Below are 13,671 nucleotides of genomic sequence, written 5' to 3'. Positions count from 1 at the left end.
GGAATTAACCAACAGCTTTTTCATTGTATTTAAGACCTACTCCATGAGATGGGACCAATATCTGGCACTATTATAGTAGCCGAGAACATGATACTTGATAGGTTGTGGGCCTAGAGGAAAAGCTACTACTCTTGGTAATATGCCCAAAAAGTGATATAGCAGGATTTTGAGGTAGACCAATTCTCAGCTTCCTGAGAAACCTCCACACTACTTTTGGTTCTAGCTGGACCAGTTTCTACTCCCACCATGAATGAATATGTGTTCCCTCTCCTGCAACCCCCTATCCTTTGCCAGCATGTGTTGTTTTCTTTATCTTGGCGATTGTGACTAGGATAAAATAAAATCTCAAAGTTATTTTCTTAATAGCTAAGGATGTTGAATGTTTTTATGTGTTTCTCAGCCATTTGTGGTTTCATCTTTTGAGAATTCTCTGTTTAGTTCTTGGACTCCATTTTAATTAAGTTATTCATTTTCTGATGCTATTTCTTTAGTTCTTTATATGTTCTATTCTCTGGCCCATGTATAACTGGTGAAGGCTTTCTCATTCTGTAAGCTGCTTGCTGCTTTGCTCGGATGATGGTGTCCTTTGCTGTACAGAAACTCTAGCTGCACGAGGTCCCATTTGTTGGTCTTAATGCCTGCATGATCAGGGTCCTATTCAGAAAGTCCTTTCTTGTGCCAGTAATGTCAAGCCTATACCTTACTTCCTCTTCCATCAGAGTCAGGGTCCCTGATCTTATGTTGAGGAGGTTCTTCATCCATTTGAATTTGACTTCTGTAGAGGGTGATAGATATGGATCTATTTTCATTCCTCTACCTAAAGCAATCCAGTTTGACCAGCACTATTTATTGAAGATGTTACTTTCTATTTTCTCCAATGTGTGTATTTTTTCCTTCTTTTCCAAAAATCAGGTGCGTGTAAGTACGTGGGGCTATGTCTAGGTCTTCAATTCTCTTCCATTGATCAATGTGCCTGCTTTTGTGCCAATAGCATGCTGGTTCTACTACTACAGCTCTGTAAGTATATCTCGAAGTCCGGGATGGTGATAGCTCCAGAGTAAAGTGACTTGTTCTAAAACAGAACCAGCTAGTAAGTAGGTGGACACTTTCTATGGGTTGGGGGGGGGGGTTCTTTGCTTGTTTTGGTTCTCTTCTTTGCTGTGCTGACAACTAAGCCCAAGGACTCACACTCACTGAGCACAGAGATCTGTTATTTAGCAGATAGTATCCTCTCAACTGTATCAGTGCCCACTAACTCATGCCTAGTTCAGTGAAAAGCTACAGGACCAGGAATGGAGAACAACACACTTCGCTGCGGTTGAGAAATCATTTGAAGTTGTTCCCACCAAGGATGAGTACGTGTTGGGGGCTTAAGCCTCAGTTAAGTGGGAGGATGCAGAAGCACTTGGGTCTAGTGGGCAGTCTGAGGTCTCTGAGGGGCTGATCTTGAATTGAATTAGCTCACAGGGGATCCAAAATGAGTCCTGTCAAGAGTGAATTGTTCAAAGAGTGAACTTGACCCTGAATCACTCTCTCCCTTCCTGTTTGGCACAAAGTTCTTTTCCTTCCCCACCCCCACCCACCCCCATACACATTTTACTGCAATGATGGCCCCTCCCATTAGACCCTCAAGAGAGGCTGAGCTAATAGGGCCACTTGAAAGTGTCCTTCAAAATCATAAGCTAAATAAACTTCTGTGTAACTATGCAGCCTCAAGTATTTTGTTATAGCACTCGAAACAGTCCAATGTAGGAGCCTTGCGAACATTGACAAGTTGGGAAGAGTAAATCTCGGGACATATGGGTTATTTAAAAGCTGTAGTTACGACTGTTCATTGCGACTTCTGAGCGGTCTCACTGTTTGCATAGTCTCTTCGATGATTACGTTGTCAAAGATATATGGAAAACCAGATCTGTACTTCAGAAACAGAGCTGCAGGAGGTCAGCGTGGGTTGCAGATTGCCTTCTTGACTTCAAACAATCACGGTAACAATTAGCATTTGCACAGCACCTGACAATTTGCACGCCGCTTTTGCTGCATCATCTCTTCCGCGCAAAGGTTGTGAACTGGCTGGCCCCTCTGATACTGTCTCATGCCAGTACTAGGCTTCCCTCCAACCCTTGAAAGTTATGATGTGGAATCTCAGGGACAGTGAGAAAGGAGATATTAGAAGTCAGAAAACCTGCCAAATCCGTGGGCATAGACGTGGATGTTGGGCGTTTTAGAAACACAACAACATGTCTTGTAAAAGAAGCAATTGGCTCACATTTCATTCCTAAAAGTGTACAGAAACTGCCTGGTACTTTAAAAAAAAATCTTTTGAGGTGAGTGTTTGGGGTATAACAAATTATCAGCTTGCTTACTCGGAAAATAGACTCGCAAACCTGGGCATATAGGAATCTAATTTCGAGGTGAAGCCTGGGTTTATCAGAATAAACCACTGACTGTAAAGGAGCTGCATAGAGAGGAAATAGTGGGAGCTGGTAACTATTTTACTTTAAAAACTCAAGCTCCGGTTTAAGAAACAGAGCAGCCATGAGCGTTGGTCTCTTGACCGGGGGTCAAGAAGATCAAATGCTGAGCTGATGGAAAGAAACCTGGGTGACAGCGCTACCTGCTTAGCTCTCTGCTCCATCTACGGGAAGGAGCGGCTGGGCTCGCATCTTCGGGACACGGCGCCGCATAGCGAGCGAGGTGATTGGGTTACACCGGGCGCATCCCGATAGCGGGCGCGGGAGCCGCTGGCCCTAAGCCTTTCCAGATGTGGCCGCGGCGCGCGCTGGGCTACCGGCCAAGAGGCCGCCTGCAGCCGCGTCCCGAGGCCGCAGCGCCAGCCGCAATGCCTGCGTCCTGAGCGCCCGGGAAGAACGAGGGTCCTAGGGATCCGCCCGAAGTCGCTCGAGGGTGGATGGGGGACCCCGAGGGCCACGTGATGGCTCGGCCCCTGAGAGGCCCGCTGCGGAGGTCCTTCAGCGACCACATCAGAGACTCCACCGCCAGGGCGCTGGATGCTATCTGGAAAAACACCAGAGAGAGACGGCTAGCAGGTGAGGGGCATGGGAGACAGCCAGAAATTAACCAGAAAGCCAGCTGTTAAACGCGCAGATTGTCATTAACTCTCGAAATTAACAGGCTCATCAGCTGGAATATAGCAATCTCTGATTCTCAATGTTTGGGGGTGGGGGTCCTTTTTATTTTATTTCCTCTTATTATTGTTATTAGTTTGATTATTTCGAATTAGGGTTTTTTCGGGTTTTGGGTTTTTTTACTTTTGTTTTGTTTTCTTTAACCTTGAGAAAAAAAGCAAGGTCCTTTGGGGTGTCAGCGGTGGAGATGACGAACTGCAGGCAGGAGCCTGCAGCATAGTCTATCTAGGGTCATCTTCTGAGCAGATATGGCCTGAGGTGGCCTGACCTGACTGGTGCAGGCCAGGGCCTGGCAGGGTGTGTGGGTCAATGGGAGTCCCGCCCAACGTCAGTCAGCTGGTGTTTCCTCCAGCGGAAGCTCAGAGTTCCAAGAAGGTACCAGGTGTGCCCGAAGTAGCTGTTTGAACTGCACTAAAACATCCGTACCTCGGCGCAATTCAACTGTTGTAGGGCTCCCGTGACAGGCACCAAATGGCAGCGCTCTGGTGGAAGGACTCCAGCGGGGGGAAAAAAAAGGAGTTCTCTGCCTGATTTTGGAGAGGAGGAATATTCAGAAACTGACAGCAGATAGCATCTAACTGGGGTGGGGAGTGACTGGGAGGAGATAGGTATTGCAATTAGCCTTCTCTCCTTTGTACCTTTAGTGGGCTTTACTATGCCATCCACGTGGATGGGCCAAAGAGTATATTTTCTTGATGACATCGTTGTTGTTGTTATATTTGTTATCTGTCTTAGACATGCCTCCAAAGGTTGATCCAGGTTTCTGGGCTACGTTCTTGACAAAAGGTCACTTGAGACCAAATAATTGTCTCAAGAACTTGAAGAATGGGAATTTAAGGTGTGTGAATGTGATAAGGCAGATTATGAAGATAAACACGCAAGTTCCATACCTTGGTAGGCTGTGTTGGAATGAATGTGATTCATATATTATCTTTGAGGCAAGGTCTCACGGTATATCCCAGACTTGGCTCCCCCTCAGCTCCCTAATGCTGAGGTTAGAAGTGGGAGTCGCCATATCCTAAATCAATGGGTTTTTTTTCTCTCTTAACCTAAGTAATATTGCCCATGACAGGGAGAGGTTGAACAATATTAAATTGTTAATTAATATAACAATACTTAATTAATAATGCAGGGTACAGAAAACGAGTTACTTTTAAATCTTTACAGTGTTATTACTGCTTGAAAACAAAATGCAATGCCTTAAGTAAAGCAACCAAACTTCATAAATTATCCAATCAGAAGTTCCAGTTGATGAAAGGAGGTCAAGGATATAAGATATACAAGTATAAGATGCCCCACTAGAATTGACTGACTTAATCAAAGAAAGAAAAAAAAAACCATTCCTTCATGATCATAATGTTTTTTATTATTAATACAACAACATTCGGATTATGTATTGGTGTTTTCGCTTGAATGAGAGGTTACTTGAAACACTACCATTTTCCGGGATTTCCTCTTTGATTTTCACGAAATGTTGAGTTTGACAGCTAGGGGGACAAATGAATATGAGAATATTATGGCTTGAAAGTTCTGTGTCCTTCACATTTCTTTCACATTTCTTTCTTTCTTTTTTTTGGGGGGGGGGTATGTATTAACAGTCTTATTTGTAGAGTCCAAATGCAGGAGCCAATATAAAGTCAATAATGCAAACCACCTGGAAAACATTCATTACTTTTGATGTATGATGAAAAAAAACTAAGCATTGTGTCAGCTCTGGTAGCAAATAGGATTTTGCTACTCCAGTCGCTCTGAAGGAATTCTTCGCGTTACTTGGCTCCGCGAGAAGTGTAGGCATGCTGGGTTGTTTATATAGTGGAGAATATGAGCAAAGAAAATGAACCTGCGTTTCAACTGACGCTGATGACTGGGGACCTGGACACTGTTGTGTCCTCCCTGGTCGTTGGCTCATGGCTGACACTGTCAGTATTTGTAAACTAGAGACTGGTCTGTTGCATATCCAAACCTCAAGCGTGCTCACTGCCACTCATCCCTTCCAGCAACTCTCCACCTAACCCTCCCACTGACCAAAACATGAAATCCCAGATGTTTGGAGTTCACGGAGATCCATTTTCTGAGCAGTGGAGAAAATTGTTATTATATGACACCCCTGCTTGACCTTCCCTTGCAGAATGGAGGGCAAGGCGGTAGAAGATCCCCCACCTCCCTCTTCACTATGCGACAAATGAGGTGACAGGTAAGGGAGTTGGAAGCATCAGTGGAAAGTACTTCTGCTCATAGTGGCTAGACTGCCACGGCTGTGGTGCTGATGCCCCCGGCGACTTGCACAGGCTTCTCTACGACCAAACACAGGGTGTGGCTGTTTCTACTTAGGCAAAGAGTTTGATCATGGGATGGAGTTTTACAGTTTCCTTTTTAGGTTATTTCTGTCTTGCCCATGTCTTGATCAGAGTCGTTCTCTCTCTCTCTCTCTCTCTCTCTCTCTCTCTCTCTCTCTCTCTCTCTCTCTCTCTCCACTCCCATAAGTTAATATTTCTACTTTTGATACCTTATTTATTCCATGTACAAACCTGTCATTTACCTCTCCATGCCTTAAAATTCCTTAAGGATTCTGTCTGTCATTTAAAAGGATCTGCAGTCTTCTATAAACAAAATACAGATCTGCCACTTGTGAGAAATGACAGAAAGGATTGCTTTAATTTCACCCCCTTTGATTTATGCCCCCTCCCTGTGCCCGGTCATAGCCCCTATCAGTTTTGCTTACCTATGTCCCCAGCCCTCTGGGCTTCTTTCTTAAGAGCAGATTGTATCACTAAGGATTCAGTGAATGGGAACTTGAGAGCCATGCTAATTGATTGATGGGGCACATAGCCCCATCTGGCTGAACAGCATGTCTTTCTCATATCTCTCTAGCTCCTGTCTAAGGAGAGTTGCTGCCTGCCCATCTCCCTCCTACTTGGTACCTTGACATCTTGGCATCAAAGTGCATTTTATTCCCCAAAGCCATTTGCCTCCTAAGTGTTTCACACAAGGCTCCTTGGCCTGATGTTAAGATGGTATTCAGATAAAGCCTATGGCTCACTTCTCAGAATATTTACAAATGTGTGAATAAAATAGTAGAAAACTGTGAAGAAAGCCAATTATTGTGAAACATATCTATAGACTTGTTCAGATCACAAAATGGTGATGTAGTAGCTTAATATGAACTAATTATATGGTGATTTTAAAATATAGGAACTTAGGTATATAGTTTTTAAAGACCCCAGGGCACAGACTGCTCTGTTCGTGCTAGACTAAGAATTACCCTGTGTGATGACCTGGTCTAATCTTATCTCTTATCTCGTTGTCACTAACCAGCATAAATAGAAAAACCTAAGAAGCAATGGCTATTGCTAGGTCACCAGCATAGAGCCTGAAACTTTACTGTTAGGTAAGAGAATGACAGTAATGCACAGAGGTGCCCCGGAGTCGGTCACCGAGGTCATAGGAACGTCAGTGGACAGAAGAATTCCAGCTATGTGTAATCAACAGTGAGCTGAGATCCACAGACCTGCAGCGTAGGGGTGGATAGAGATGTTTTGTGATATATATACAAAAGTGCAGTGTGACATGGAAAAGCATGGTTTTCATTGACGACACAGTCCCAGGGACATCTAGTAACTATAGGAGGGAGGATACCTCATCTACATTGATTATTGTGGAAACTGCTAAAGGGAGCTTAAGAAACTCTTAAGCTTTAGTGTATGAGTTCCTACACTGTCCACAGACTGTAAACTGCAAGTCTCTGGTGCTTACTCTGGTCTTCAAATGTTGCCAGTAGCTTTTGCTGTGCACCAGCTCTTGACCCAGTGAGGTACCAAGGGTTGTAGTTCCCATGAAGAGCACCCATAAACACCAGCTCCTATCATTGCAATGCCAAGTTATCAGAGTGAGCTGACTCTAGCATGGTGTATACTTGACATAATTCCACAAACCAGACAACTCTAAAGAAAAATAAAATAGACTAAAATTGAAGGTTAAAAAGGAGTTATATATATATATATATAAACACTGAAAGTAAGATAAATCCAGACTCTGCCTATGTAATAACTTTCTTCAGCACGGAAACAGAAATTGATAAATTAAAAGGAAATTAGTCATACTCTTTTAAAAGATTTAATAAAGTGAAATAAACGCACAGTATAAGCCATATGCATTGGGGGGAGGAATGTAATGTCTCTATTAAAGACATACTATCTTGATCGCTAAGGGAGAGTGGAATCTAAGTGTCTCAAATGTTGAGACACAAGGCAGGGTGCTATTTCCAAAGCTAAGCACCTTAGGAAGAAAAGAGGGTAAGCGACTATAAAGTGAGAAAGTTTAGACAAATCACAATCTAGATGAGCTTCGGTTGACATAAAGCAAACCATTTAAGGATATGCATCGAACCAGATCTCTGGGATATTGTATTGTATGTTTGCTCTCTTATGTCTTCTGGGAAGTAGATATCTGTGTTTCAAATGACCGGGTCTGTAATAAGCCAGCAACGTTAAGTGTTTGGCCTGCTTTGCAGGATACTTGCTCTCAAGGATGCTGGCACCATTCCAAGGAAGGGCAACCACAAACACTGACTCTGTGAACTGCTTTGTGTTCCCTGCTTTCACATCGAAAAGCAAGTAAGGGCACATGGAATGCCTTTTAACCAGGAGTGAGGTATGCCTCCAAATATGCAGTAAACAGAGACAGCTTCACTCTAGATTTTTTAAAGGGAGACAGCCATTGAGGATGCTTGTGATGTGAGTGAGCGTATAGCTGCCAAGTTTACTGCCTTTGATAAAGAGAGAATGAGTCAGTGAGTGTCACGGCCATCTTTGAGGAGAAAAGATGAGACATAGAGAGACTGAGATTGCGGCTGAGCCTCAGCCTGCCTGAATTAGTTAAGACTGCAGCTCTTCCAAGCTTATGTGAACTCAGAGACTGAAGTGGTAAGCATGGGGCATACACGGGTCTGCACCAGATCCTCTGAGTATACATTATAGCTTTCTGCTCAGTGTTGGGGGAGGGGGGAATCCTGCGTGTATGAACGAGTGGGTCTCTGATTCTCTTGTCTCCTCTTGGGACTCTTTTCCTTCTGTCGGTTTGCCTTGTCCAACTTCCATGTGATGGTTGTCGTTTCCTCTTATTTCATTTTATTTTGTCACATTTGGGTTTTTTTTTCCCTTAGAAGCCTGTTCTTTTCTAATGATAGACAGAAAGGTCTGGATGAAGAAGAGGTTGGACCGAACTGGGAAGAGTAGATGGAGGGCAAACTACACAGGATATGTTGTATGAGAAAAGAATATTTTTAATAAAAGGGAATTTAAAAAAAAGATTGTGGCTCTTGAACTGGATAACTTTGAACAAAACTGTGTTCTTCTCCAACGCAAAGAGGCTGATAACAATGCCTGCATCATAATACACAATTACAAGTTAAGTGAGCCACAGCTGGACCTGCTCAGAGGAGCCACTGGCATACTGAGAAAGCACTCTTGTTTGGGAGGGTATCACCTCAATTGTCTTTTCTTTATGGCCTACTTCCTGAGGGGCTTTGCCTCTGTAGCACACTGTCACCATGATCTACCTGGGGCTTTAGAACAGAAGTAGCTGAACCAATCCAAACACCAAACAACAACAACAAAAAGTTCAGTAGCATATGAGTTTATGCTCTACACCTCCACAGAGCAACAATGGAAGACCTAAAGCAAGTGATTTTTTTTTCCTTTGAACAGACCTTTGTGAGCTCCCAAAGGAAGGAAGCAGACAGAATAACTGTCTCTGCACATTGATGAGGAAGTCAGCCTTGCATGTCCGTTTGTCAGACTAGATAGGCAATCTCTGGACATCTTCCCTGGGTGAGCTGGGACCGGCTTTGAACACTGCTATATGGATGGAGCTGAACATGACAGAGAGCAGCAGTGCCAGCTGGCTTACAGCTGCTAGCATGCAGCTCTGCTCCGGTGTGGGGCAAGCGTGCTAAATGTCGAGGCTGGCACGTGAGAGGTGTTGTCCTGCATACACGGCTCTATGGAACAAAACAGCTGAAGCTCTCCTATTTATTGAAAGTGCTATGAGTAACTGACACTCTCACTAACCAATGGTTTCTGTAGTCTGAAGAACTAGATGTCTACACCTCGGCAGGAAGACAGATGTTCCTGATTGAGGAAGCTGAAACGGGGCTCTACAGCAAACTTGGCTTTAGAAGAACCTTCCTCTGGAAGCTCCCTGCTCCAGAGCAATGACTTAGGTGGAGATTGAGATTAATCATAAATATTGTTCCATTTTGGGTTCAGTCCCTCACTTACTTTTTAAAGTATTCTGTCCTTCTCAAAGAGGGAGGACCCACTGCCCACATGATCTGTGCTGGAGGCACGCATGTCACAGTAAAGACCTGTATTGATTGATCCCTCAATGTGATTCCCTGTAAGGGTTCAATAAACATGGTATTTCCAAGCGTTTGCCTGGAATTACCGATGAAGAGCCAAGTATGCCTACCGCATTACAATCAGACTCAAGATAACGGTACTGCTGTTGCTCATGTCCTCTGAAGAGTAGGCACTAGCTCTCCTGTGACTGTGACCAGAAGGTGGAAGCTGCCAGCAATGGCTGCCATCATTTTCAGTCATTGCATGGTTGCCTAGGAAAAGCCAGAGTCCATACTAAAAGCTCTAGAGAAATTTTCTCATCTCATGTTCAAAATCATCCTGAGAAGGAAATACTACTATTTTTAGTCTTATTTAAATTAAAGGATTCAGGGGAAATATGCTAGAAAAGCATTAATGAGTTTCAGAGACAAAATCCAGAAGCTCCCAAACCTATCAATTACCTTAAATCCATTTTACAAAGACTTATTATGTATTATATTACATAACAAACACTGTACTAGACACTGAAGGCCACACAGAAGACAGAGTCCGTGCCTACCTGTCATAGGTATGATATCTGAATGCTACCTGCAGAATGAGGAATGAAGTCAGCCCCATTTGCTCAAGAAGAATGGTAGATTAGCACCAAGCTCTCAGAGATGGATGAAGCTTGTCACGGACCCGCCATAGTCAGGGATATGATCATGCACACAGCCCTTTATAAAAATTGTAAGTCAAAACAAATACAGAAGGCACATGAAAATGGGAAAGAAATTTCTAGGGAGGTGGAAGAATGGGAAGGGGTGGGAGAGAGAACCAAGAGGGTGGAAGGAGAGAAATCAGAACGTACTCCATGGGTGTGTGAACTTGTCAATAGATAAGTTTCAAAAAGAAAATAGCAAGTTGTAAGTCTGAACATATCATGATCAAGGAACGGGTATAAGAACAAGATAATGGGTATTCACAACACAGTATATGGTCAAGAGGATATTGATCATATACTCCATATTCAAGAGGACACTGAGAATACACTGTACTCTCAAGAGGAGATGGAGCATACATGGTATAGTCAAGAAGACAGTGATCAGACACTTTACAATCAAGGCAGGCAAGACACCCACTGAAGCAAAGGGTACAAATGGGGGTTATTCTACCAGGAGGGAATTGCCTTTATCAATTTCATACTGCCTGGTCATAGACACTATGGTAGACAACTGAAATGATAGAGAGATAAATTAAAGATCTGACTGGTCACATTGCTTCCTCCACTGAGTATATAATAAGCATGTGAATAAACACACATATACACAGCATACTTGAAAATGTATATGTTTGTATTTCTCTATAGACATCTTGTACACCTAAGACTTTATTCTTGTATAACAAGGGAGCATGCTTACCTTTTTTGAAGCAATCGTTGACCCAAACCTTACATCCAGTGTCATGAAAGTTTGACAGTGAGAGCCAGAAAACAAAGGAGTTACTTTCGGTGATTCTCCCAACTTATTATGTGCTCCCTCTACCCTCTGTAATGTTACAGTAAAAAGAGTCATAGTGCTGAAATCAGTATAGGGACAGAGAGGAATCAACTTTTATACTCTACAGCAAGAATCTTAATTTATCAATCATTTCCATCTATCGAAACAATAAGAATAAGTGAGCACAGCCTGGAGAGATAGCTCAGTCGATGAAGGACTTGCCAGCAAAGCATAAGGACTTGAGTTCAATCTCCATGATCTGTGGGGAAAAAAAAACTAGATGTGGGCGGGGGGGGGGGGTGAACCCTTGAAATTCCAACACTGGGTAGACAGAACATTCCAGAGACCTTTCTGGCTATCCTAGCCTAGATCCCAGTGGGAGATCCTATCTGCAGGATTGTTTCTGAGAAATGATTATGAAGTTAACCTTTGGCCTCTACACGTGTGTACATGCACATGTGTGTGTATATATATATATATACACACACACACAGAGGCACTCACACTTGCACATGTATACACACACTCAAATGTCCACAAACACACACACACACAAATGGAGATTAGAAACTTCTAAACAATAAAAAAAAAAAAATCACAAAGATGTAGTGAACTTTGGATACTATTGTTAGCTGATGAGCCATGAATATATCCTGGATCTCTGTGCTGGTCTTTTTCTCTCCAGTTAGCTTCTTATCAACATGGAGCATCTAAGAAATCACATACACACATGCAAATGCCCCTCAGGAGATATGACATCAAGGAATTTCTCTATATAAGGACTGAGGAGTCTGGATTTACAGGATGCCGGTGTAAAAAGTCACGACACAGAAGCTGCCCGTTGACAACCTGTAGTCAGGGAAACAGCACATTTTATGGTGTCTAGACTTTGTTTTATCTTGTAAATTTTTGGTGACATATTTAGCTTTTCGCAGACAACACTCAAATTACTGAGTCAGCAGTCGGTACGGCTCAGTGTATCATGACCCCTCATTGCTAATCTGGTCGTGAAAGCAGGATGTTGTAGGTCTGGATTGAAGGATGACCTTTGAATGTTTTTCATTCATGCTTGATTACTGAATCCTAGAGGTCTAGACAGTGTTGTTGATTTCTCACCAACACAAACATCTGGCCCACATGGGGAGGGGGAGAGAGAGAGAGAGAGAGAGAGAGAGAGAGAGAGAGAGAGAGAGAGAGAGAGGGGAGGGGAGGGGAGGTGGGGGAGAGAGAAGGAAAGGGAAAGAGGAAGGGGGAGAGAAAGATCTGCTAGATGAGTAAGACCATTTCTAATCCACCTATACAATATTTAAAGATAAAACTCTTAAATGAAACTCATCTTAGGTCCTAAAGAATACCATCAAGTGTATGGTTTTCCACTCTGATAAGATTCTCTTTGGACCCCAGTTTTTCATCAAGGAAAACAAGTTTATCCTGCCATTTCAGGCTGCAAAAACTATCTTTCTTATGTGCTCTTACAAGAAATTACAATTTCACTTGGTGACTTCCAGCCAAGTGAACTTAACACAAACATTGACTTGTGTGTACCTCATCAGAGACAACTGGGAAAACAATGGGTGTGGACAAGGACAGAGAGACACAGCTCGCACCAAGGTGGACTTTAGTTTTCCAACCTTTGAAAAGTTACTAGAAGGCCTTGCTATTTCACATGGACTCCTTTGGACATCCGATGATACATTCACTGTATCGGGTCTAGGTAGAGGTGTCAAGATTTTTAAATAAATATGTATTTGTGAGTTTGTATATGTGTGATGTGTATACACCACATCATATGTGTGGACAGGCCCATGTGGTGCAGGAGGATGGTGGGTCTTCTGTTCTATCTCTCTCCATCTTATTCCTGGGTGTTTTCACTGAACCTGGTGCTTAGTCTGGAAGCCAACGAATTCCAGCTAGGGGCTACAGGCACATATAACCACTGTTGGCTTTGTACATGTTTGCTGGGATCCAAATTCTGGCTCTTGTGTTTGCATTGTAAGTACTCTTAACCACTAAGGCATCTCTCCAGCCTCTACAGAGAACATTTGTAAGAGTCAAAACTCACCAGAGTATTAGATCACTGAGTCAGAGAAGCTGGGTCCCTTCCCCTTAGGCTACAACTGCTGGTTATATCCAGCTGAACGGCGTACAAAACACACCCACAGCCATGAGCACCAGGTAAGAAACTCACTAGATAATAAGACCACTCCCACGCACATGACTTACTAAAGACTTCTGTGTGCCAAGTACAGATGCATCAATGTCATGAAAATACCATGGAATTTATTCTGGGGATATTGGAAATTGATTAAATATACATTTGATAACTAATTCCAACAGTTTACTCCCCTTTAAGGAAAGAAATGAAGTTAAAGAAAGGTCTCCCCCAGTGTTTAAGTGATTCTTTTTTATAAATTCGTGGCTTTAGAATGTGAGACTGTTTCTCCTCAGAGCTTGTTAGCACAGCAAACTAATTGCACAACTGAAGATAAACATAGGAGGTAAACTCCAGAAAAATCATGTCAAAGCAGTGGCTGAAAATGTAAGAGTGAATGCCCTTTGCACCATTTAAGACAATAACAACAGTCCCCAACCAGCTACTCTGCACAAACCTCAAGGACTAGCCAGCACATGCTGGCAAGCTGGAAAGAGAAAACAATGAACATTTGATTTTAAGGAAGAAGGGAAAGAGGAGGGGAGGGGAGGGGAGGG

General features: G+C 43.0%; 1 protein-coding gene across 3 annotated transcripts in view; it reads left to right on the top strand.

Moving 5' to 3' along the window:
- The window catches only part of Dlc1 (DLC1 Rho GTPase activating protein), a 398,567-nt gene that overhangs the window by 224,226 nt on the left and 160,670 nt on the right, over nt 1–13,671 (top strand). Inside the window, exon 1 of one of the 3 annotated variants that reach the window (XM_029481000.1) lies at nt 2,754–3,047. The exons of the other annotated variants lie outside the window; for them this stretch is intronic. Within the exon in view, the coding sequence (XP_029336860.1) occupies nt 2,909–3,047 (139 nt within the window). The 5' untranslated portion in view covers nt 2,754–2,908. Of the gene's footprint in view, nt 1–2,753; nt 3,048–13,671 lie in introns of those variants that run through there. 3 annotated transcript variants of the gene reach the window in all.

This window comes from Mus caroli, chromosome 8 (genome assembly GCF_900094665.2).
Source record: "Mus caroli chromosome 8, CAROLI_EIJ_v1.1, whole genome shotgun sequence".
NCBI lineage: Eukaryota > Metazoa > Chordata > Mammalia > Rodentia > Muridae > Mus > Mus caroli.
The sequence above is the reverse complement of the archived record's forward strand: the minus strand, read 5'-3'. Positions and strand labels throughout refer to the sequence as shown.